The sequence below is a fragment of the Hyla sarda genome, chromosome 2, assembly GCF_029499605.1.
Source record: "Hyla sarda isolate aHylSar1 chromosome 2, aHylSar1.hap1, whole genome shotgun sequence".
Classification (NCBI taxonomy): Eukaryota; Metazoa; Chordata; class Amphibia; order Anura; family Hylidae; genus Hyla; species Hyla sarda.
Genome location: NC_079190.1, coordinates 319553174 through 319579763, shown reverse-complemented (window position 1 = coordinate 319579763; position 26590 = coordinate 319553174). Strand labels below are relative to the sequence as shown.

Here is a 26590-nt window from a genome sequence, read left to right as displayed (position 1 = left end):
ATTTTTTTTCACAAAAGTGCAGTTTTTCCCCCCAAATTTACAATTTTTACAAAAGGGTAATGGGAGAAAATGCCCCCCAAAATGTGTACTGCAATTTCTCCCGACTACGGAAATACCCCATATGTGGCCCTAAACTGTTGCCTTGAAATACGACAGGGCTCTGAAGTGAGAGAGCACCATGCGCATTTGAGGCCTGAATAAGGAATTTGCAATAGGGGCGGACCCGGTTGCCTACAGTAAAACACTACAGCAGTGTTTCCCAAACACGGTGCCTCCAGCTGTTGCAAGACTTCCAGCCTGCCAGGACAGTCTATGGCTATGGCTATGGCGGGGGTTCACAGTAAGTTTTCCGCTGGGAGTTTGAGCTGCGGCGGAAAATTTGCCGCAGCTCAAACTTGTAGAAGGAAACCCACTGTAAACCCGCCCGTGTGAATGTATCCTGTACATGCTGGGAGTTGTAGTTTTACAACAGCTGTAGGCACACTGGTGGGGAACCACTGAGTTAGAAAACAGACTCTAGCTCAGTGATTCCAACCAATGTGCCTCCAGCTGTTGCAAAACTACAACTCCCAGCATGTACAGTCTGTCAGTGCTTTCTGGGAGTTGTAGTTTTCCAACAGCTGAAGGCACACGGCTTGGAATCACTGAGTTAGGAAACAGACTCTAGCTCAGTGTTTCCCAATCAGTGTGCCTACAGCTGTTGCAAAACTACAATTCCCAGCATGGCCAGACAGTTAGGGATGCTGGGCGTGTACTTCTGCAATATCTGGCCCTTCATATGTTGCAGAATTACAACTCCCAGCATGCCTGGACAGTCTGGGCATGCTTGGAGTTGTAGTTATGCAACAACTGGGGAAGAACAGTTTGGAGACCGCTAAGTAGTGGTCTCCAAACTGTGGCCCTCCAGATGTTACAAAACTACAACTCGAAGCATGCCCAGACTATCCAGGCATGCTGGGAGTTGTAGTTCTGCAACATCTGAAGGGCCAGATATTGCAGAACTACACGCCCAACATCCCTGACTGTCTGGCCATGCTGGGAGTTGTAGTTTTGCAACATCTGGAGGGCTACAGTTTGGAGACCACCTTATAGTGGTTTCCAAACTGTGCCACTTCAGATGTTGCAAAACTACAACTCCCAGCATGCCCAGGCAGCCTTTGGCTGTGTGGGCATGCTGGGGGTTGTAGTTTTGCAGCTTTTAGAAGGCCACAGTGAAGATGACTTACCGAGATCTTCACTGCAGCCTTCTGCACGCCGCACTTTCCGGCCGCTCCAACTGCTGTCGATGCCGTAGCCACCGCCGCCGCTGTCGCTGGTCCAGGATGCCTTCACCGGTCCGGGTAAGCCGGACCATGCTCCACCCTCACCGCACGTGTTCCCCCCCGCTCTGCCCCAACTTCGATCGGTGGGTAGAGTGGGGGGGAAATTAACTCTAACCCTCCCGCCCCCTCCTGCCATTGGTAGTCAGCCTGACCGACCAATGGCAGGGGATAGGATGGTTGGAGCTGTCTCTGACAGCTCCGATCATGCTTATTTTCCGGGAGAGCCGGTCACCAGTGACCCGATTAGCCTGGATTGGGGGCAAATCGCTGGTCTGAATTGACCAACGATTTGCTGCGATCGCTGACATGGGGGGGTCTCAGGACCCCCCTAGACATTGCCACGGGATGCCTGCTGATAGAAATCAGCAGTCATCCCGGTCCGATCACAGGTCTGATGGGAAATGCCGTAAGTGACGGGACGCGAGGGCGTATGCATACGCCCTCCGTCCCCAAGGAGTTAATGTCTTCCAACCAGGGTGCCTCTAGCATGCTGGGAGTTGTAGTTTTGCAACAGCTGAAGGCACCCTGGTTAGGAAACACTGCTGTATACAGTGACTTCACACCAACAGATTGCAGGAATAACTCACCGCAGACACTCTGCTCTCCTGGCGGCTCTGGTAACTTTAGCTCCGCCTCAAAGTCACATGATCGTGAGACATCGCCACAGGTCCTCAAAGAAATCATCCCCTCCAGCACTCAGAAGGTACAGAGCAGGCCCTGATCGGGCAGTCACTGCCATTATGTTCTGTGTGGAGATCCCTGTTTTTAAGTGACTGCCGACCAGGACCTGCATGATGCAGAGGGAGCGGGGCCCCCTATCTTTCCTGGCTATGCGGGGCCCAGAGCATGAGCTCCAAAAGCTCCAGTGATAATCCGGTCCTGCTCAAAAGGCGAAGAGATAAACTAAATATACAAAAATTTAAATTAGCTCAGTGTCCTTAAGGCCAAAATGGGAAGTGTTTTTGAGGTGTTATTAGAGACACAACAAAACAAAGGACCTGAAAATATGTTTGCAGTTATAATGGTAATACATGTATTTAATTATACATGTGAAAAATAAGTTTTAGAACATTTTACATGGTGATTTACACCTGCAACTACAGTGTGTGACCAGCAGGGGGAACCAAAACGAAACAAAGTCAAACTGTGAGCCCCTGTTACCATAGAAACTAATCGTACACAAGCTGAAAGACAGCATGGAGCATGAACCAGGTAATGCTGAATCAAGTATCTAAAGAGAATATTGATAACCTACCTCTACATAAAATTATAAAACAGACAACTAAAACAAGAGAATTTCTCCATCTGCCTTTCAAGGGTATTTCAGGGAGCCTGGGAGTTTGTGGGAGTTTTGTTCACAGTATTCTCTAAATGTATATATTGTATTTACATATGTGGAGCCTTCTCCATTACTTATTCGACTTTTGGTTCCTATGTTTAATGCTTCAGAAGTCTTGAAGAGAGTCTGCTTTGGCAGTACACAGGAAAGAAAACATTTCCCATATTACTGTGCCCCAGACCGCCTGGGAAATGATCTGGCGCCCATCAGAGGAGCGCCAAACCGTGGACCTGGATGTTACCAGTCTGAGGAGGTGGGAAAATATTTCTAATTTTCATGTTTTCACATATTCACATAGCATATCTCTGGGGGGTTTAGCTGCATATTTGAGCAGTGCAAACACAACAATCTGATGATACATGTACATAAATGGGCTTTTACCTATTCTATTTAGACTGTATAGATGAAACTGCAGCAATCCTACAGCACACAGCCTGTCTGATGTAAATATATATATAAATATCTTTGTCTCTCTCATATATATATATATATATATATATATATATATACATATATACATACATACATACATACATACACACACACACACACACAGTGATCCCTCAACTTACAATGTCCTCAACATACTATCAATAGTTTCAACATACAGTGGTCTTTTCTGGACCATTGTAACTTGAAACCAGACTCAACATACAATGCTACAGACAGACCAGATTTGTGAAACATGTCAATGGCTGGAAGATCTGACCAATTACATTGGGCATTTTACTGGTAAAACACCTGTATTACTGAAGTGCATGCACTGACTGGCTGTCCGGTAGTGCCCCCTACCGTACAGGGTGGTACTACATGTTCTGTACTATATCTTCTGTACTACTCTTTACATGTGCATCAGTTAGCTGCTCCTTTGGGCACCAGGTGAGGGCAAGCTCTGTTTTACTTTTTTAGGACATTGCGTGTACTGTACAGGACCCTGAAGAAGCTCCTGTCCTCTACATAGACAGTGATTTACAGCTTCCAGCAGCTCTTCCTTACTTTTATATGTAGGGACTTGCTTTTTCTGTATTAGTTATCTACTAAGTTTTCTTTTTCCTATTTTTTGGATGCCATTTTGGTGGCTTCAGAACCAATTACCAGGTTTCCATAGGGTTATGGTCTCAACATACAATGGTTTCACCATACAATGGTCTTCCTGGAACCAATTAATATTGTAACTTGAGGGACCACTGTAAATATCTTTGTATCTTTTTATATACATATGTTGGGTAATGAAAAACATACCCATAACCTCTACTGCACCAGACAGATGACAAAAGAGCATAATTTTACCTATGTTAGGGTCAGGGGCGGACATATCGCCTCTGCAGCCGGTTCACCTGCACAGGGGCCCAGCGTGGGAGGGGGCCCGCCCTCACACGCTGGGCTGGTCCTACCATCGGACCCAGTGCACAGGGCCGCCATCAGGGGGTAAACTCATACACTTGTATGGGGCCCGGAGCTTCAGGGAGGCCCGGACGTCCCTGTACTTTTTTTTTCCCGGCTGGTCAGTGAGTGACTGCGACTGTCACTCACTGACTCCTGGCTGGGTACCCGTCAGAACTATGACCGGGCCTCATAGTCTGGGGGGCCCGCAGGACTATGAGGCCCACTCTTTCTAGGGCGCGGGCCCCTTAAGAAGTACGGCAGGGCCGGACAGGCCAGGGGCTGATGGGAGTCGACGTGCCCCGCGCAGGCACGCAAGTCTACTCCTGTCACCTGACCTGTCCCAGCGCGATCTCCAGTCCATCATCTTCCCGACGGATCCTCCCCATGCAGTGACACTCTGACAGGAGCAGCAGCTGCACCGAACCCCGGCAGGGTTAGTGAACGGGGGGGGGGGGGGGGGTTGGATGGGGGCTATGTTGTTTGCAGACTACAATGGTGATGAGAGGTGCAGGGGAGCTGGTGCTTGAGGTGTTATAGGGGTGATGAGAGGGGGGGGTTATGGGGGTAATGAGAGGTGCAGGGGGTGTTATGGGGGGATGAGAGGTGCAGGGGGGTGTTATGGGGGGATGAAAGGTGCATGGGGAGGTTATGGGGGTGATGAGAGGTGCAGGGGGTTATGGGGGTAATGAGAGGTGCAGAGGGGTGTTATGGGGGGGATGAGAGGTGCAGAGGGGTGTTATGGGGGGGATGAGAGGTGCAGGGGGTGTTATGGGGGGATGAAAGATGCATGGGGAGGTTATGGGGGTGATGAGAGGTGCAGGGGGGTTATGGGGGTGATGAGAGATGCAGGGGGGGTTATGGGGGTGATGAGAGATGCAGGGGGTGTTATGGGAGTGATGAGAGATGCAGGGGGTGTTATGGGGGTGATGAGAGGGGGGGGTGTTATGGGGTGATGAGAGGTGCAGGGGGGGTTATGGGGGTGATAAGAGGTGCAGGAGGGTGTTATGGGGGTGAAGAGAGGTGCAGGGGGGTGTTATGGGGGTGGTGAGAGATGCAGGGGGCATTATAAAAGTGATGAGGAGAGGTGCGGGGGTTATAGTAGTGATGAGGAGAGGTGCGGGGGTTATAGTAGTGATGAGGAGAGGTGTGTGGGGGGGTTATAGTAGTAATTAGGAGAGGTGTGTGGGGGGGTTATAGTAGTGATGAGGAGAGGTGCGGGGGGGTTATAGTAGTGATGAGGAGAGGTGCCGGGGGGTTATAGTAGTGATGAGGAGAGGTGCGGGGGGGTTATAGTAGTGATGAGGAGAGGTGCAGGGGTTATAGTAGTGAAGAGGAGAGGTGCAGGGGTTATAGTAGTGATGAGGAGAGGTGCGGGGGGGTTATAGTAGTGATGAGGAGAGGTGCAGGGGTTATAGTAGTGATGAGGAGAGGTGCGGGGGGGTTATAGTAGTGATGAGGAGAGGTGCGGGGGGTTATAGTAGTGATGAGGAGAGGTGTGGGGAGTTATAGTAGTGATGAGGAGAGGTGCGGGGGGTTATAGTAGTAATGAGGAGAGGTGCAGGGGTTATAGTAGTGATGAGGAGAGGTGCGGGGGGGTTATAGTAGTGATGAGGAGAGGTGTGGGGGGTTATAGTAGTGATGAGGAGAGGTGCGGGGGTTTATAGTAGTGATGAGGAGAGGTGCAGGGGGGGGGGTTATAGCAGTGATGAGGAGAGGTGCAGGGGTTATAGTAGTGATGAGGAGAGGTGTGGGGGGTTAGAGTAGTGATGAGGAGAGGTGTGGGGGGGTTATAGTAGTGATGAGGAGAGGTGCGGGGGTGGTTATAGTAGTGTTGAGGAGAGGTTTGGCAGGGGTTGTGGGGGTGATGAGGAATGATGAGGACACAGAGGATAAGAGGTATTATATTTAGTGGGTATATTGTGTGGCAGGATTATATTTAGTTGGTACAGTGTATAGCAGTATTATATTCAGGGTACAGTGTGTGGCAGGATTATATTTAGTGGGTACAGTGTATAGCAGTATTATATTCAGGTTACAGTGTATAGCATTATTATATTCAGGGTACGGTGTGTGGCAGGATTATATTTAGTGGGCACAGTGTGTAGCAGTATTATATTCAGGGTACAGTGTATAGTATTATTATATTCAGGGTACAGTGTATAGCAGTATTATATTCAGGGTACAGTGTGTGGCAGTATTATATTTAGTGGGTACAATGTGTGGCAGTATTATATTCAGGTTACAGTGTGTAGCAGGATTATATTTAGTGGGTACAGTGTACAGCAGTATTGTATTCAGGTTACAGTGTCTGGCAATATTATATTTAGGGTACAGTGTGGGGCAGTATTTTATTTAGGGTACAGTGTGTGACAGTATTTTATTTAGGGTACTGTGTGGGGCAGTATTATATTTAGTGGGTACAGTGAATAGCAGTATTATATTTAGTGGGTACAGTGTATGGCAGTATGCTATTCATGGTACAGTGTGTGGCAGTATTATATTCAGGGTACAGTGTGTGGCAGGATTATATTCAGGGTACAGTGTGTGGCAGTATTATATTTAGTGGGTACAGTGTATAGCAGTATTATATTCAGGGTACAGTGTGGGGCAGTATTTTATTTAGGTTACACTTTCTGGCAAGGTTATAATGATTACTGTCTTCATGCAGAGGATGAGGATCTGCTGACAGTGAGGAGCCAATGATGTCTGCATGTCAGACTCTGCAGAGAAGATGGAGCTGGGGGAAGACCTGGTCTCTGGACGAGATGAAGAAGAAAAGAAGACGTCACTCAGGTCACTGACATCATTGTGTGTTCTTATGACTGTCCCATCAGAGCTGTAGTCACTTGTAAGTTCTGCAGTGATGATGGGTAAAACTGTGTCCAATCTGTGTCTCTTCAGCTGTTACAAAACTACAACTCCCATTGCCTGAGGCTCTCCAGACATGATGGGAGTTTTAGCTTTCCAACAGCTGGAGAACCACTTCAACCGAGGTGATCGGTGGGGGTCTCAGGCCTTGAGTTGTGTAAGGGGCCCCGAAATGTCTGATGGCAGCCCTGCCAGTGCACATATGACAGGGAAACCAGTCTTGCCCAGTCACTAAACTGCTACTTACATCTGCCCATGGGGACTTCCTGGCTGAGGTGCGTGCAGTGAGTGACGTCATCGCAAGCACCTGGACGCTGACGTCCAGCGCAGAGCGTGCGATGATGTCACTTATAGCGTGCACCTCTGCCAGGAAGTCCCCATGGGCAAATGTAAGTAGTGCAGGCCAGGTAAGAGTGTGTGGGTGAGTGAGAGTGTGTGTGTGTTTGTTTGTTGGGGTTATGCTACGCTACCTTATGTGGGGAATCTATGCTACCTAATGTGGGGAATATATGCTATGCTACCTAATGTGGGGAATCTATGCTACCTAATGTGGGGAATATATGCTATGCTACCTAATGTGGGGAATCTATGCTACCTAATGTGGGGAATATATGCTATGCTACCTAATGTGGGGAATCTTTGCTACACTACCTAATGTGGGGAATATATGCTACGCTACCTAATGTGGGGAATCTATGCCATGCTACCTAATGTGGGGAATATATGCTATGCTACGCTACCTAATGTGGGGCTACGCTACCTAATGTAGGGAATCTATGCTACGCTACCTAATGTGGGGAATATATGCTGCGCTACCTAATGTGGGGAATATATGCTACGCTACCTAATGTAGGGAAATTATGCTACGTTACCTAATGTGGGGAAACTATGCAATGCTACCTAATGTGGGGAATATATGCTACATAATGTGGGGAAACTATGCTACCTAATGTGGGGAATCTATGCTACCTAATGTGGGGGAACTGCTGCCTATCTAATGCAGATTAATGTGAGTTGCAGTGCAATTTTATGGCATATTACGTTTTTTTTGGGGGGGGGGGGGCCCAGGCACATTCTTTGCACAGGGGCCCTCTATTGTCTGTGTCCGCCCCTGGTTAGGGTTGTATGCATTTGCACAACCATAGCCTAGGGCAACATGGCAATGACGTCATCGCAAGCACCTGGACGCTGACGTCCAGCGCAGAGCGTGCGATGATGTCACTTATAGCGTGCACCTCTGCCAGGAAGTCCCCATGGGCAAATGTAAGTAGTGCAGGCCAGGTAAGAGTGTGTGGGTGAGTGAGAGTGTGTGTGTGTTTGTTTGTTGGGGTTATGCTACGCTACCTTATGTGGGGAATCTATGCTACCTAATGTGGGGAATATATGCTATGCTACCTAATGTGGGGAATCTATGCTACCTAATGTGGGGAATATATGCTATGCTACCTAATGTGGGGAATCTATGCTACCTAATGTGGGGAATATATGCTATGCTACCTAATGTGGGGAATCTTTGCTACACTACCTAATGTGGGGAATATATGCTACGCTACCTAATGTGGGGAATCTATGCCATGCTACCTAATGTGGGGAATATATGCTATGCTACGCTACCTAATGTGGGGCTACGCTACCTAATGTAGGGAATCTATGCTACGCTACCTAATGTGGGGAATATATGCTGCGCTACCTAATGTGGGGAATATATGCTACGCTACCTAATGTAGGGAAATTATGCTACGTTACCTAATGTGGGGAAACTATGCAATGCTACCTAATGTGGGGAATATATGCTACATAATGTGGGGAAACTATGCTACCTAATGTGGGGAATCTATGCTACCTAATGTGGGGGAACTGCTGCCTATCTAATGCAGATTAATGTGAGTTGCAGTGCAATTTTATGGCATATTACGTTTTTTTTTGGGGGGGGGGGGCCCAGGCACATTCTTTGCACAGGGGCCCTCTATTGTCTGTGTCCGCCCCTGGTTAGGGTTGTATGCATTTGCACAACCATAGCCTAGGGCAACATGGCAACAAGATACCAAATATCTCTGTGTCACACTAAAGGATTGTGCTGTATAACAGCTAATGTTAGTGAATACAGTTGTGTTGTGACCCTCAAGTGGCCATGACCACAACATTTCTAGCACTTGTCAGGTCTTCAGCAAACCTGTTATACTTCAGCCACCCAACCAGACTCTGGCAGCTGAAAAGCTGCAGTATGAAGAAAAGGACCATTCAATCAAAGGTGCTGCTTCCTCCAAATAAAGTCTCAGGTCGTACAAGGAGGTAAAACCAAGTGGGTTTCTTTATTAAAACTACAAAATTTATAACAGGCAGAGCTGGCCTCTTTCCACATCTTAAAGGTATCAAGGAGACGTCTCCAGGGCCCAGGACAGGTGACCCTGACATACCAATAGTAAATAAAGGGGCGGAACTAGATGTTAAACCCTGGGTTATACAAAACTAGATGCAGGATCATTGGCAATATGCGATCCTGCATTTAACAGTGACAGCATATGTATGGACACTGTGGATAAAATGAGAGTGCATATAAAAATATACATGAATATGCACAAAGAAAAGGCAGATTACGGACCAAATAAATGTGCACCCAAAGTGTTATCGTAAGGTGAACGTAGTTGAACTAGGTAAAGTTCATGTACATCAAATGAGCACATGAAATAAGCACCTGAGGTGAGCACAGATGATATCCACTAGAAAAAGACATACTATGCCAAGATATGTGTATGATAGAATAAAGAATATCCATATATGTGTATAAAAAATATATATAAATATATACTTAGATGGTTAATAAATAATGTATTTAAAAAAAAAAAAAAAAAAAAAAATATATATATATATATATATATATATATATATATATATATTTTTTTTATATCAGATATATCCATACAAAAATATTAATTAAAAAAATTACCGGTAAGATATATTGCTGGGGTATGATAATTAAATGACTCCAATATGATGGGTACAGTATGGTGTAATAAAACTAATACCTATTAAATAGCAATAAAATGTACAACACCAAAGTAGTAAGATGATAAAATAACAGCTTAAAATATCCTAAGACAAAATAAAATAAAAAACAATGTTCTGAATAGCCTTTTTCTATCAAGAAAGTGGTAATGAAATTACCCCACCAGTCCGATTTTACTATATTCTGATAGTCCAGTTTCTCATCTTTAGACACAAGGCACTCATGCTGAATGAGATGACTAACCCTATTATAGGATGATTACATTAATTGTTCAGGATATATTATTTTGCCTTAAAGCATACCCGTCAGATCCAACAAAAAAACATATTTTTTATATATCACTCAGTACCTTATCCTGCCCATGTACATCTAATTTTTATGTGTCTACCACCTTTATTTATTTTTTTATTACACTTTTAATTTAGCTCACTAGTCTGAATTCCTCTCAAAGGGAGGGGGTGTGGCCTCACTGTACAGGTCTCCACCCCCTCTCTCAGTATGCTGTCTGCTCACATCTCCCCTAGCATTAGCAAAACTACAACTCCCAGTTTGTCCTCACTGACATTAGCGGGACGCAAGCTGACAGTGGGAGGATTTTTCCTCCAGCTGTGAGCCCTGCGCTCACAGCTGTCAATCAAGGAAGTGTGTCAATGACGTAGGTGATGATGCATGGACACAGCAAGACTTATGTATCCAAGCAGGCAGGGTTTGACTGGCTTTTTCAGTATGAAATACTGAAAATTTTCAAACGAAAGCAATTGCAAAACCTGCCAATCACGGGGCCGGAGCATTGTGACTTCAAGGCTCCGCCCCCCTCAATGCAAGCCTATGGCAGGGGGTGTGACAGCCCTGTGATCGTCAGTAATCAGACCCGGAGTGAACACGCTTCGGGGACTGATTTTAACGGGGTGCGGCGTGCAAGATCACGGGGGGTCCCCAGCTGCGCGACCCCCGCGATCAGGCATCTTATCCCCTATCCTTTGGATAGGGGATAAGATGTATAAGCGCCGGAGTACCCCTTTACAGTGGGCACTACTGAAATCTACAGTGTGGGCCATTTATATGGATACACCTTAACCCCTTAACGACGCAGGACGTATATTTACGCCCTGCTCCGGCTCCCGCGATATGAAGCGGGTCGCGCTGTGACCCCGCATCACATCACATCGGTCCCGGCGCTCATCAACGGCCGGGACCCGCGGCTAATACCACACATCGCCGATCACGGCAATGTGCGGTATTAAACCTTTAGAAGTGAAAGTGAAACTATCCCGGCTAGTCAGTCGGGCTGTTCGGGACCGTCGCTGTGAAATCGCGGCATCCCGAACAGCTTACAGGACACCAGGAGGGCCCTTACCTCCTTCCTCGGTGTCCGATTGACGAATGACTGCTCCGTGCCTGAGATCTAGGCAGGAGCAGTCAAGCGCCGATAACACTGATCACAGGCGTGTTAATACACGCCAGTGATCAGCATAAGAGATCATTGTGTGGAGTGTTATAGGTCCCTATGGGACCTATAACAATGCAAAAGAAAAAGTTAAAAAAAAAAGTGTTAATAAAGGTCATTTAACCCCTTCCCTAATAAAAGTTTGAATCACCCCCTTTTCCCATAAAAAAAAATAAAACAGTGTAAATAAAAAAAAAAAAATAAACATATGTGGTATCGTCGCATGCGTAAATGTCCGAACTATAAAAATATATCATTAATTAAACCACATGGTCAATGGCGTACACTCAAAAAAATTCCAAAGTCCAAAAAAACGTATTTTTGGTCACTTTTTATACCATTAAAAAAAGTCCGATCAAAACAAAAATCGAACTGATAAAAACTTCAGATCACGGCGCAAAAAATGAGTCCTCATACCGCCCTGTACGTGGAAAAACAAAAAAGTTATAGGGGTCAGAAGATGACATTTTTAAACATATAAATTTTCCTGCATGTAGTTATGATTTTTTCCAGAAGTACGACAAAATCAAACCTATATAAGTAGGGTATCATTTTAACCGTATGGACCTACAGAATAATGATAAGGTGTCATTTTTACCGAAATATGCACTGCGTAGAAACGGAAGCCCCCAAAAGTTACATAATGGTGTTTTTTCTTCGATTTTGTCGCACAATGATTTTTTTTCCGTTTCGCTGTGAATTTTTGAGTAAAATTACTAATTTCACTGCAAAGTAGAATTGGTGACGCAAAAAATTAGCCATAATATGGATTTTTAGGTGGAAAATTTAAAGGGTTATGATTTTTAAAAGGTAAGGAGGAAAAAACGAAAGTGCAAAAACTGAAAAACCCTGAGTCCTTAAAGGGTTAATAAAATGGGAATGGTTGTTGATATTACCTTCCTGTTTGTGGCACATTAGTATATGTGAGGGGGAAAACTTTTCAAGATGGGTGGTGACCATGGCGGCCATTTTGAAGTTGGCCATTTTGAATCCAACTTTAGTTTTTTCAATAGGAAGAGGGTCATGCGACACATCAAACTTATTGGGAATTTCACAAGAAAAACAATGATGTGCTTGGTTTTAACGTAACTTTATTCTTTCATGAGTTATTTACAAGTTTCTGACCACTTATAAAATGTGTTCAATGTGCTGCCCATTGTGTTGGATTGTCAATGCAACCCTCTTCTCCCACTCTTCACACACTGATAGCAATGCCGCAGGGGAAATGCTAGCACAGGCTTACAGTATCCGTAGTTTGAGGGGCTGCAGAATGGGCAAAACAAAAATTGGAACAGGACCCTCAGTTTACGCAGAAGATTTTGTTCAGTGATGAGGCAAACTTTTATATGAATGGTGAAGTTAACAAACAAAACCACCGCTATTGGTCTGACACTAACCCAACAAGATGGTGCACCACCACATTATGGGTGTCAGGTCCGAGTATTCCTAGATGAACAGTTTCCTGGAAAGTGGATTGGTCGTCGTGGGCCAGTTGAATGGCCCCCAAGGTCTCCCGATCTGACCCCCTTAGACTTTTATCTTTGGGGTCATCTGAAGACAATTGTCTATGCTGTGAAGATACGAGATGTGCAGCACCTGAAACTACGGATACTGCAAGCCTGTGCTAGCATTACTCCTGCGGTGTTGCTATCAGGGTGTAAAGAGTGGGAGAAGAGGGTTGCATTGACAATCCAACACAATGGGCAGCACCTGAAACTACGGATACTGGAAGCCTGTGCTAGCATTTCTCCTGCGGTGTTGCTATCAGGGTGTGAAGAGTGGGAGAAGAGGGTTGCATTGACAATCCAACACAATAGGCAGCACATTGAACACATTTTATAAGTGGTCAGAAACTTGTAAATAACTCATGAAAGAATAAAGTTACGTTAAAACCAAGCACGTCATTGTTTTTCTTGTGAAATTCCCAATAAGTTTGATGTGTCCTATTGTAAAAATTAAAGTTGGATTCAAAATGGCTGACTTCAAAATGGCCACCATGTTCACCACCCATCTTGAAAAGTTTACCCCCTCACATATACTAATGTGCCACAAACAGGAAGTTAGTATCACCAACCATTCCCATAATTAAGAAAAAAAAATGCCCCAAAGTCACCACAATACCAGTTTTGTGTCCCCAATAGTTATCCTTGTGATTTTGCCAGCTCCTGTGGCCCCTGTTGTCTCCTGAATATTCTTTTTCCTTGCTTGCAGCCCAGACTACAACTCCCAGCAGTCAGTGTGTATCTGTGTAATGGCCACCAGATAATTGCTTTTAATTAGCTGCATTATGTCCTGAGTTGCGACTGAGAATCTTCACAGGAGACGCTGAGCTGTTTGTCTCCTAGCAAGATCCTGACACATGTAAGGAGAGGGGAGGTGTGGCTGTGAAGCTAGACCCCTAGACAAGACAGAAATCTTGTGGTGTTTGTCTTCCAAGAGGGTGGGGGCTAGTCTTTGTTAGGGCTTTGCACAAAGCCAAGGTGGATCTGATAATGATGTCTTTCTCTCATTCCCTGCATGTAAGTTACAGCTGAAAGTGGGAAACTGCTCTATATAGCTAATGAATGATATTTAGACAAATAAATAGGTTAGTGAGAGGGAAAGGATGGGGTATGGGTTTAGTTCCCCTGAGTACCCCTTTAAAAAAAAGTCCTAGTACATAAATGGTTAGACTCATCATGGAAAACGATAACCCATTGGATGCTATTTAACCCCTTTAATGTCCAGGCCAATTTTATTTTTGCGTTTTTGTTTTTCACTCCTTCCCCTCTAAAATCCATCCCTCTAAACTCTTTTATATTTCCATCTACAGGCCCATATGATGGCTTTTTTTTTGCGCGACTAATGTTACTTTGTAATGACATCACTCAATTTACCATAATAAGTACGGCAAACCCAAAAAACTCAAAAGTTTACATTCCACCCAGAAGGGTTGGATAACTGGACAATTCCATAGGATGTGATATAGGGAGCCCCTTTGTCCACAACCCCTCCAGCACAGATCGGATGTTCCAGGGTAAGCTTTTGCTATTTTATCAGAGGTAAAATACCACCGGAGGATGGTCTTGAAGGCACTCTCAGCAGGTGAAGAGCACTGTAGGGCTCTATGTATGCATTTAAACGCTCTTTCCCAAGCTACTAAATCAAAGGAATAGTCCAAATCCCTTTCCCACAATCTCAACGGGTAACTCTTAACACAGAGATCAGAACCCACCAAAGAGGTGTATATGCTTTTCAACCCCTTAAGGTTAGAGGCCAAGAACCTCAATATGGTAGTATCAGTACCTGGAAATGGGATAGATATGTGAAGTGTCTACTCAATATAGTGATATAGACTCCCAAGAAAATTTTAATAGAATGGTAAGGGGGAGTGAGATAAAACTTAACTTTTAATAGATATGCTGTTAAGGAACATAGATAATATTAAGAAGGGATACTCGTGATGCTCCCTTGCTGGAAAAGACGCAAGAATAACTCACAGTTAGGAGATTAATTATACTGTCTTCAATATGCCTGAAACTCGCCCAGTCTGATTAGTCTATGTTTCTTAACAGCTTATCTATTAAAAGTTGAGTTTTAGCTCACTCCCCCTTACCATTCTAGTATCAGTACCTGACAAGAGCGAGGGTAAGGAGTGAATAAAGTGCCTTATCCGAAGGTAATTGTAAAAGTCATTACTCTGTAGGTTAACCTTTTTCACAAAGGTTAGTGAAAGAAAGCAGGGTGCTATCTTCCATGATGTGGGTGACATGTGTAATGCCCGCTAATGACCAATTCTGTAGATCTAGGTTAGTTTTAGCTGCATGTAATAAGGAAGGGCAGAGACGCTCGTTCTGCTAGAACTGGTAGTCATGCATTGGTGAGATAGAACCGCCGTGCCATATAAGATGCCTTCACCATGGGATTATCCAAATTGGGGGGAGGGAGGTTCCATAAGGGAGATAGAGCAGGTCTGTAACTAAATAAGGGGTTACCGAGTGGCTCTCCAGCAACACCCAGGGTAGTTCCAAATTACCCTTCAACCAGTGTTTTACAGAGCCTACTAACGTGGATATGTAATATGCTGTAATGTCTGAGGAACTCAAACCCCCTGCCCACTTAGATTTAGTTAGTAAAGAGGAATTCAGCCTAGGTTTCATAACTGCCTGGGCTTTTTTAAAGAAAGAAATAGGTATAACATTGGGAAGGGCTCAGAACAGGTAGAGTAATTTGGGCAAGAAACATTTTAAATGTAGCTACTCTACCCACCCAGGAGACCATAGCCTTCGACAAGCCCTCCATCTCTAATTCTAGGTAGTGGGAAAAGGGGACATGATTATTGTGGTAAATTGTCGAAAGGGGAAAAGAAAGGCGCACGCCAAGATATTGAATGCTCTTGGTTTGCCAATCAAATTGATAGGAATTACGTAGGGTGTGGACCGTGGGGGGTGGTAAGTTAATCGGTAAAGCCTGAGTCTTAGTGCTATTTAGATGGTAATAGGACAGGGTGCCAAAACTAGCTAGAATGTCTAACACTGCAGGCAAAGAGTGACAAAGAGTGACATCGTCGGCATAGAGGGAGATAGTCTGCATAATTTCTCCTATGGGTATTCCTCTAACTCTGGGGTCTAGCCTAATAGCCTCAGCCAGTGGTTCCATTGAAAGCATATATATGAGGGGGAGAGGGGACAGCCCTGGTGGGAGCCATTAGTCATTACAAAGTCATCAGACAATACCCCATTGGCCATCACTCTTGCTTAGGGGCAAGATAATATGGCTTATATAGCCGACAGCTCACCACCTCCAAACCCCATCTCTCGTAAGACCAAGAAGGCATATGACCACCACAGTCAGTTGAACGCCTTCTCGGCATCTATTGGTAGTACTACTGCCAGCATGGATGTATGATGAAAGACATTAAGCAACCTCCTGGTGTTGTCCGATGTCTGTCTCCCAGCAACAAACCCGGCTTGATCTGTAAAGACCAACAAGGGGAAAATAGAGGCAAGCCTATTGGCGATTAATTTTGCAAATATTTTTTAATTCTGGTTAAGGAGAGAAATGGGTCTGACATTCTGGGGGAGGTCCTTTGATTTGCCAGGTTTGGGTAGTGTTGTAATAAGGGCCTGTAGGTTTTCATTCAGTAAGGAGCGAGAGGCTATGGCCTCTGTGCAAAACTTTTGTTAGTGGGGGGGGGGACAGTAGCTCAGAGAAAGTTTTATAATAAACGCTGGCAAAACAGTCAGGACCTGGGGCTTTGCCAAATGGTAGAGCTTTTATGATCTTACTAATTTCATTCCCAGTTATGTCACTATTTAGGTCTAGTAGCTGAGCTTCAGAAAGTTTGGGGAGATTCAGTCTGGACAGGAAGTTTTGTATTTATGTTTCAAAACCCGGGATGTCTGGTATCGAGTCTTTCAGGTTATACAAGCCTTCATAGAATTCTTGGAAACCATTAGATATATCTCTGGGAGTAGATAGCTTTGACTTAGTTGAAAGGTGAATTAAGTATGGAATGCAGGATCGTAGCTGTCTAGTGCGCAGGCAGTTGGCCAACAGCCGACTGGCCTTGTTATCTTGAGAGTAATAGGCTGCTTGCATCTTCCTATGGGATTTTTCATAGGAGGTTAGTAGCATACAGTGCAAATCTCTGCGAAGAGAAGATAATTGGGCAGCTAGATCAGGGTCGTATTTATTCTCTGCCTCGGTGACTACATTTCTCCAATAAGGTAGTTTAGCTTCACGTTCTTTTTTCAGGATTGAGCTGTACTTGATGCAGAGCCCTCTAACAACCGCATTGTGGCAGTTCCATACAGAAATGGAGCTGATCACAGGGGAAGCACTGCGTTTAAAATAGTCAGTTATAGCCGAGTGTAGGCTCGCTGAGTGTTTGGGATGGGACAGTAGGAAGGGACTAAGTCACCACATATTGAGGAGAATGAGAGGATATCCCATCCGCCAAGGTTATTGATATGGACGCATGGTCCGACCACTTTATAACATCAATGGATGAGCTTATTGTGTGAGCAAGTAGCGAACTGCAAAGGAGGGCTATATCAATTCTAGAGTAGGAATTGTGTACACCTGAGTGGAAGGTAAAATCCCTCTCATTATGATGCTGAAGCCGCCAGACATCATAGATGTCTGTTTGCCATGCTCAGGTAGAAAGCGATAGGGAAGGTAAACGGGACGTGGAAGAGGAATCTAGAGCAGGGTCCATGACCGAATTGTATTCCCTGCATGCTATTACTGAACCTCAATTAGAATCTTTAACCTTTTTAAAAAACCTTTTAAAAAAAATCGAAGCTGCCCTGAATTTGGAGCGTACAATGAAACCAGAGTAATGAGTATGGCATTAATAGCACAGTATAAAATTACATATCAGGCTCTATCATCTGTAACAGCTTCCATCAATGTAAAGGAAACAGAGCTCTTCACAGCTATAAGTACGCCCCTGGCTTTAGCATTGAAATGCGAGGGAAAGATTAGTGGGAATAAAGGCTGATGTATTCTATGCACATCTTTGGATAAAAGTTGCATTTCCTGTACACAAATGACGTCACTCAAGGAGGATATAGCCTCCTTCAACAGATAAGACCGCTTGTGTGGAGCATTAAGGCCATATGCATTTAGACTAAGTATTTTTATCACCATATTAACATAGTAATACTAAGCTATGATAAGACAGTAGCAATAACATCAAAACTGGGAATGTGTGCCCCCCAGCCAGCATGAGTGAGTAGGACAACCCAACAGACTTGGTAACATTTCTATAGGTCATGATGAGACACAAGAGGGCATGAAAACAGGTAAAAACAACAAAAACAGTAAAAGAAAGGCTCGCTAATGGAGAGCATAGAAAGTGAAGCGGGGCAAAGTTCACCCTGAGGCCAGGGGAAAAATCGCCATCTCCTAGCCTGTATATACTGAAAAGAGACAAATTAAGAGCCAACAAAGTCACGCTACATGCCATTCCTTCCTGAGGTGAGTTTTCCTAGATCTAGGAGGAAGTCCCGCAGGGAGAGTAATTGGCAGGTTCCATTTGACAAGAAAATTTTGACCCTCTTCCAAGGAGCTAATTATATGTAGAGAGTCATCTCAGTGGACCAATATGCGGACTGGAAACCCCCCCATCTGTATGCCACATTTGCTGCTCTCAGGGCCTGGGTAACAGGTTGTAGGGTGCAACGGGCTTGGGGGCTGCTGAGAGGTCTGAGTAGACCGAGACTTGGTGATAAGGCGCTGGGAGCCCTCCATTTTTGTGAGTGTACTCCAATACTTTTTTTTTGATGGTAAAGAAGTGTACTTTGGTCAAGATGTCCTGAGGGACCGAATCATCCAGGTGAGATGGGCGTGGTATTCTGTCGGCATGGTCTACCTCTAGCTGTTGCTGAGATGCTGAAGGGACAGTGGCTTTAATAAGGGATCTCCCATAATCTGGGATGTCTGCATGGGGGACAGATTCAGGCACACCGCGTACCTTCAAGTTGTTACGGCGGCTTCTGTCCTCCAAATCGGCCACCTTTGCTTTATGAGTGAGAAATTCTTCCTCCAGGTTTGCATGAGAGTCTGCCAAAGTATTATGCACAGCAGAGAACTCTTCAAAGTTATTCTCAATATGGTCTACTCTGTCCCCAAGCTCTGTTATGGAGGTTTGTAGAGGAGATATTATCTTTAAAGAATGTCTGATATAAGAGCATAAGCATATTTTTCATGGTGGAATCTGTCAGACACCGGCAGTTCATTTAATAAAGAGCTACTTATCCTCTCCATTATTTTCCCCCTTTCCCCTTCTTGTGCCTGGGAGGGTGAGGCTGTTGATCTTCCCCGCAGTTGCTGCGCCTCCGAGTTAGACAGGGATGTGTTGTCTGTATGATGATGTAGAGCAGACGGAGAAGCAGGCTAGTCTCCGCCATCTTGTGAGTCACTCCATCTGCGGGGAGAAGGAGAAAGCTGCCTGTGAACGGAGCCAGCAGCACACTCCAGCAGTGGGGTAAGGCAATACAGTGCTGGATCTGAGTTGGAGCGGCGAGATATTTCTGGGATGGGAGAGGATGGAGCTGAGCTTGCACCATGTTGTGTGCGCGGTAAGTAGAAGCCAAGCTGCGACTCAGCGCCATCTTGGGCCAGAGGCTGCTTCCAAGTAAAGCTGAATTTAGTCAGCGGCGTTTGTTTGGAGCCCTTTCTTCTTGTGACAGGCATGGTCAGGAGGTTGTAGGGCACAAATAAAGTCTGATTAAGTTGGCGAAAATGATTGGTTTAGTCGCTTATTCAGCTCAGGGAGACAGAGCTCTCACTCTATGCGACCCTCCACACCAGCAGCCAGGCCAAGCCCCAAAAAAAGTATTTTGGTGAGGAAATTTAAACGAAAACCGAAATATTGCACATTTTGAAGGGTTTTGTTTTCACGCTGTACACTTTACGGTAAAAATTACATGTTCTGTTCTTTATTCTGTGGGCCAATACGATTAAATGATATCTATGTTTACATACTTTCAATTATTGTACTGCTTTTAAAAATCTCAACTTTTTTTTTTTTTTTACAAAATAAGTATGTTTAAAATCTACCTATTTTGACCACCTATAACTTTTCCATTTTTCCATATACGAGGATCTATGAGGGCTCATTTTTTTAATGCTATGACCTGTAGTTTATTTTAGTACTACTTTTGCATATATATGACTTTTAGTCGCTTTTTATTAAATTTGGGAATGTAATGTGACCAAAGAGCATATTTTTTTTTTTTTTACATTTACGCTGTTTACCATACGGGATGATTAATATTGTATTTTGATAGTTCGGACATTTACGCATGCGGTGATACCAAATAGGTTTACTCATTTTTAACCCCTTAAGGACCGGGTTTTTTCCGTTTTTCCATTTTCGTTTTTTGCTCCTTGCCTTTAAAAAATCATAACTCTTTCAATTGTGCACCTAAAAATCCATATGATGGCTTATTTTTTGCGCCACCAATTCTACTTTGTAATCATGTCAGTCATTTTGCACAAAAATCTACGGTGAAACGGAAAAAAAAATCATTGTGAGACAAAATTGAAAAAAAAACACCATTTTGTAACTTTTGGGGGCTTGTGTTTCTACGTAGTATATTTTTCGGTAAAAATGACACCTTATCTTTATTCTGGAGGTCCATACAATTAAAAGGATACCCTACTTATATAGGTTTGATTTTGTCGTACTTCTGGAAAAAATCATAACTACATGCAGGAAAATGAATACGTTTAAATTGTCATCTTTTGACCCCTATAACTTTTTTTATTTTTCTGCGTATGGGGCGGTATGAGGGCTCATTGTTTGCGCCGTGATCTGAAGTTTTTAACGGTACCATTTTTGCATGGATAGGACTTATTGATAGTGTTCGCTCCGGGTCTGATTACTGGCGACCACAGGGCCGACGGAGTGTGACATCATGCCTCCGCCCCCGTGTGACATCACGCTCTGCCCCTCAATGCAAGCCTATGGGAGGGGCGGGATACCTGTCACACCCCCTCCCATAGGCTTGCATTGAGGGGGGGAGCGTGACGTCACACGGGGGCGGAGGCGTGACGTCACACGCCGTCGGCCCTGTGGTCGCCGGTAATCAGACCCGGAGCGAACACGCTCTGGGGACTGATTATAAACGGGGTGCCGCGTGCAAGATCACGGGGGTCCCCAGCGGTGGGACTCCCGCTATCAGGCATCTTATCGCCTATCCTTTGGATAGGGAATAAGATGTCTAAGCACCAGAGAACCCCTTTAAGTACGTGTATTGATTGTCAGGGTCTGAACAAGATTACTGTTAAAAATCAATATCCATTACCTCTCATTCCAGATTTGTTTAATCAAATAAAGGGGGTAATGTTTGTTTTCTATACTTGACCTTCGAGGGGCGTATAACTTAATCAGAATAAAAGAGAAAGATGAGTGAAAAACTGCATTTAACACCACTGAAGATCATTTTGAATATTTGGTAATGCTTTTTGGTCTCAGTAATGCACTAACATTTTTTCAGAATTTGGTTAACGATATTTTTCATGAATTTTTGGGAAAATTCCTAGTGGTTTATCTAGATCACATTCTAATTTTCTCTTGTGATTATCATCTCAAGTAAATCATGTACGTTCTATCCTCCAGGAACTTCGTCAAAACAAATTATTCATTAACCCCTTAACGATGAAGGACGTATATTTACTTCCTCTGCCGGCTCCCGCGATATGCCGCGGGGTCACGCGGTGTCCCCGCGTCATATCGGGTCGGTCCCGGAGGCTATCAACGGCCAGGATCCGCGGCTAATACGGGACATCACATCGCGGTGATGCCCTGTATTAACCCTTCAGATGCAGCGATCAAAGCTGACCGCCGCGTCTGAAGTGAAAGTGAAAGTAACCCGGCTGTTCGGGACCGCCGCGGTGAAATCGCGGCGTCCTGTACAGCTTACAGGACACCGGGAGGGCCCTTACCTGCCTCCTCGGTGTCCGATCGACGAATGACTGCTCCATGCCTGAGATCCAGGCAGGAGCAGTCAAGCGCCGATAACACTGATCACAGGCGTGTTAATACATGCCAGTGATCAGCATGAGAGATCAGTGTGTGCAGTGTTATAGGTCCCTATGGGAGCTATAACACTGCAAAAAAAAGTTTAAAGAAAAGTGTTAATAAAAGGTCATTTAACCCCTTCCCTAATAAAAGTTTGAATCACCCCCCTTTTCCCATAAAAAAATAAGTGTAAATAAAAATAAACATATGTGGTATCGCCGCGTGCGTAAATGTCCAAACTATAATACTATATCGTTAATTAAACCTCACGGTCAATAGCGTACACGTAAAAAAAATTCCAAAGTCCAAAAAAGCATATTTTTGGTCACTTTTTATACCATTAGAAAGTTAATAAAAGGGATCAAAAAGTCCGATCGAAACAAAAATGGTACCAATAAAAACTTCAGATCATGGCGTAAAAAATGAGTCATCATACCGCCCTGTAAAAAATAAAAAAGTTATAGGGGTCAGAAGAGGACATTTTTAAACGTATACATTTTCCTGCATGTAGTTATGATTTTTCCCAGAAGTACGACAAAATGAAACCTATATAAGTAGGGTATCATTTTAACTGTATGGACCTACAGAATAATGTTAAGGTGTCATTTTTACCGAAATATGCACTGCGTAGAAATGGAAGCCCCCAAAAAATATTAGAAAATTGTGTTTTTTCTTCGATTTTGTCACACAATGATTTATTTTTCCGTTTCGCCGTGAACTTTTGGGTAAAATGACTAATGTCACTGCAAATTAGAATTGGTGACGCAAAAAATAAGCCATAATATGGATTTTTAGGTGGAAAATTGAAAGGGTTATGATTTTTAAAAAGTAAGGAGGAAAAAACGAAAGGGCAAAAACTGAAAAACCCTGCATCCTTAAGGGGTTAAACAGGAGAAGTGTGTCTTTGGTGTCAAAGAGGTACAATTTTTGGGGTATATCTTAACTCCAGGACATTTTAAAATGGATCCTGAAAAGGTTAAGGCAGTTTCTGACTAGGTGCGGCCTACTTCGTTAGAGGCATTACAACTGTTTTTGCACTTTGCGAACTAGTACAGAAAATAAAAAATGTTCTATGGTCGCAAAACCATTGACTGATTTAACTCGCAAAGGGGAAGATCTGGTTAACTGGTCTACGGAGGCAGCTTTTGAACATCTCAAGGGATGTTTTATCTCCGTTCCAATATTAGTCCAACCAGATTAGACCAGGCCCTTTATTGTTGAGGTTGAGGGTTCTGAAGTTGGTGCAGGAGCAGTTTTGTCACAGGAAACTGCTTCTTTGACTAAGTTACGTCCTTGTGCCTTTGTCTTCCGAAAATTTTCCGCAGCTGAACAAAACTATGATGTAGGTAATCGAGAACTTTTTGCTATCAAGTGGGCTTTTGAGGAATGGAGACATTTTCTTGAGGGGGCAGTTAATCAGGTTACAGTAATCACTGACCACAAAAATGTAACCTTCCTTGAATCTGCCAAACGTCTCAATCCTCGTCAAGCCCATTGGGCCTAGTTCTTTACTCAGTTTAATTTTGTTATCACTTACTATCCGGGTACTAAGAATGTCAAGGCTGATGCCTTATCTCGGAGTGTCAGTGCTATTGATTCTAATCCAGAGACTATTCTCCCAGAAGGTGTGGTTATTTCTGCAGTGTCCTCAGATTTAACTTCTGAGATATTGAACAATCAAGGCTTTGTTCCGCCAGAGTCTCCTGGAGGCAGGATCTTTTTACCTAGTCAGTTTCGCCTCCGAATTATTGAAGAGTATCATTCTCCCCGTTAGCAGGTCATCCTGGTATTTAGGCTACAAGGAAATTTCTTCAAAAGGAAATTCTGGTGGCCAACTCTTAACAGGGGGAGGCTTTTGTTGCTTCTAGTGAAATTTGTGCTCGAGCAAAAACTCCTTCGACACATCCCGCAGGAGAGTTGTGTCCATTGTCCATTCCCAAGAGGCCCTGGATATTTCTATGGAGTTTATGTCTGATCTACCTCCATCTGAGGGAAAATCCGTTCTATGGGTGGTGGTGGACAGGTTCAGTAAACAGTGTCATCTCGTTCCTCTGAAAAATTTCCCTTTGGCCAAAGTTCTTGCTGATTTATTTTTAAGACATGTTGTTAGGTACCATGGGGTTCCGGAAAATATTGTGTCTGATCGATGGGTAAAATTTGTTTAAAAATTTTGGCAAGCTTTTACTAAACAGTTGGGAGTTGAATTGTCTTTTTTCATCCGCATTTCATCCTCAATCTAACATTCAAACAGAAAGAATGAATAAAAATGTTTAACAGTACTTTAGATGTTGTAATACTCACGTTTTAGAAGACAGGAACACTGGTGGACGTGGATCCACTGGTCCTGTTTGGTAGATGACTCGGACCGTACCAGGGAGCGGAGTCTAAGGTGCCGCTGGTTTTCACCAGAGCCCGCTGCAAAGCGGGATGGACTTGCTGCGGCAGACGGCACCCAGGTAGATACCCCTGGAACAGCTCGACCAGACAGGCGGCTGAGGAGATGCGAGGCACAGGACAGATAAGGCAGCTATAGTCAGAATAGCAGAAGGTAAGGCAAGCGGCATGGTAGCATAGTCAGGACGTAGCAGGAGGTCAGTAGGCAGGCGGCAGAGGAGCAAAGTCAGGTCATAGAGCAAAGGATCAGATACAGGGCAAGGCAACTCTCAGGAATGCTTTCTCTCAGGCACAAGGCAACAAAGATACGTCAGGAAAGTGAGGAGGGTGGAGGAATTTATCAATGAGCCACAGGTGAATTATACTAATGAGTGGACTGGCTCTTTAAATCTTAAACACGAGTTCTGGAGCAGAGAGGCAAAGGCAGGGGCAGCAGAAGCACCAGGTGAGTGACGGACTGGGGTTCGCATGCGGGCGTGTAACGGCAGCAGCAGGTAACAGGACCATGCGCTCACGGCCAGCGTGTGCGGCTGGTGCGCATAACGTAACAGACGTAACGTAGCCAATAGCAAGAGACAGAAAAGATACCGATTCATCCTGAGTTTGCCTTGAATAATCGAGAGAATTCTTCTACTGGTATGTCACCATTCTTCTGTGTATATGGATTTAATATGGATTTTCTCCTGCTCTGAACCCCTTTAAAATAGGTGATAAAGTGTGGTTATGTACAAAAAAATTACATTTTAAAGTTCCATCTAAAAAGTTGGCTTCTCATTTCATTGGGCCTTATGAGATAATTGAGGTTATTAATCTGGTCTGTTACAGATAAAAAATTGCCTACTTCATTTAAGGTCCTTAATGTGTTCCTCTGTTCTTTATTAAAATTGTATGTTCCTACACAGTCTCCAGTCTTGGTGCCTCCTCCTCCAGTTGAGATCGGCGGAGAACTAGAGTATGAGGTCTTCAAAATATTGGACAGTCTGTCCAATATTTGGCTCACTTGTAAAGGTATGGTCCGGAGGAGAGGTTGTGGGTTCCAGCCTCTTCCATTCATGCTTCCACCTTGGTAAAAAGATTTCACGATTTTCACCCAGACAAACCCAGACCATAATTGAAGGGTCCAGTGGCCCCTCCTAAAAGGTGGGGTATTGTCAGAACCCGTAGGGTTAAATGGTTCTGACAGTTCTCTCTGTTTTGTTTTTGTTCTTGGGCTATGCCCAGCTGCCTGGACTGGTCAGCTGACCCTGATGAGAGCACCTGGTCTGGCTCCTATTTAAGCTGGCAGCCTGCTCTTATACCTCGCCTGCGAAGGAGCTCTTACTCCCAGTTAGCGTTTGTATTGTATCTTCAATTTCTGTCATATTTGACCTATTGGCTCCGCTCTCTAACTCTTGTCCTGTTTCTGTTATTTGACATTTCTGTGATCTCTTGGTACTGACTTGGCATGTGGACTGTGACTTATTGTTTGTGTATATTTAATTATTATTTCTATTAGTGTGTGTGATTCCTTACAGTGTTCCGACCTCCTTCTGCATTATAGTTTATTTTGTTAATGTTTGACTCCCAGCACTTATTCAGGAAGGGACTGTCACCGTGGTTTTGGACCCGTCGCCTAGGGCGGGTACGCAAGTAGGCAGGGTAAGTGGGAGTGGTACCCTACTTTTATTTTGTCGTACTTTTGGAAAAAATCATAACTACATGCACGAAAATTAATACATTTAAAATTGTCCTCTTCTGACCCCTATAACTTTTATTTTTTCGCGTATGGGGTGGTATGAGGGCAATTTTTTTGCACCGTGAACTGAAGTTTTAATCAGTACCATTTTTGTTTTGATCAGACTTTTTGATCGCTTTTTATAGGGTATGAAAAGTGACCAAAAATACACTATTTTGGATTTGTTTGCGCGTACGCCATTGACCATGCGGTTTAATTTACGATATGTTTTTATAGTTCGGACATTTACGCACGTGGCGATACTGTATATGTTTATTTTTATGGTTATATATTTTTTATATGGAATTTTGGAAAAGGGGGTGATTTTAACTTTTTTGCCACAAGCCACCTGGGAGACACACCAAACATGTGGAAGAAGGTGCTCTGGTCAGATGAAAGCAAAATCGAACTTTTTGGCAACAATGCAAAATGTTATGTTTGGCGTAAAAGCAACACAGCTCATCACCCTGAACACACCATCCCCACTGTCAAACATGGTGGTGGCAGCATCATGGCTTGGGCCTGCTTTTCTTCAGCAGGGACAGGAAAGATGGTTAAAATTGATGGGAAGATGGATGGAGCCAAATACAGGACCATTCT

At 44.1% G+C, this 26590-nt stretch overlaps 1 protein-coding gene and 1 long non-coding RNA gene across 7 annotated transcripts in view; one reads left to right on the top strand and one right to left on the bottom strand.

Annotated features, from left to right (window-relative positions):
- Positions 1-1967, bottom strand: part of LOC130356375 (uncharacterized) — a 29450-nt gene extending 27483 nt beyond the window's left edge. Inside the window, exon 1 of the long non-coding RNA XR_008888868.1 lies at positions 1910-1967. This is a non-coding gene — a long non-coding RNA (uncharacterized LOC130356375). The remainder of the gene's footprint in view (positions 1-1909) is intronic.
- A 64-nt stretch (positions 1968-2031) lies between these two features.
- The window catches only part of CIMAP3 (ciliary microtubule associated protein 3), a 150673-nt gene continuing 126114 nt past the window's right edge, over positions 2032-26590 (top strand). For 5 of the 6 annotated variants that reach the window (XM_056557822.1, XM_056557819.1, XM_056557816.1 and 2 more), the window contains exons 1-2: positions 2529-2640; positions 2772-2914. In XM_056557822.1, coding sequence (XP_056413797.1) covers positions 2538-2640; positions 2772-2914 — 246 coding nt within the window. In that variant the 5' untranslated portion in view covers positions 2529-2537. Of the gene's footprint in view, positions 2641-2771; positions 2915-26590 lie in introns of all 6 variants that reach the window. The other variant, XM_056557821.1, reaches the window with a different exon arrangement.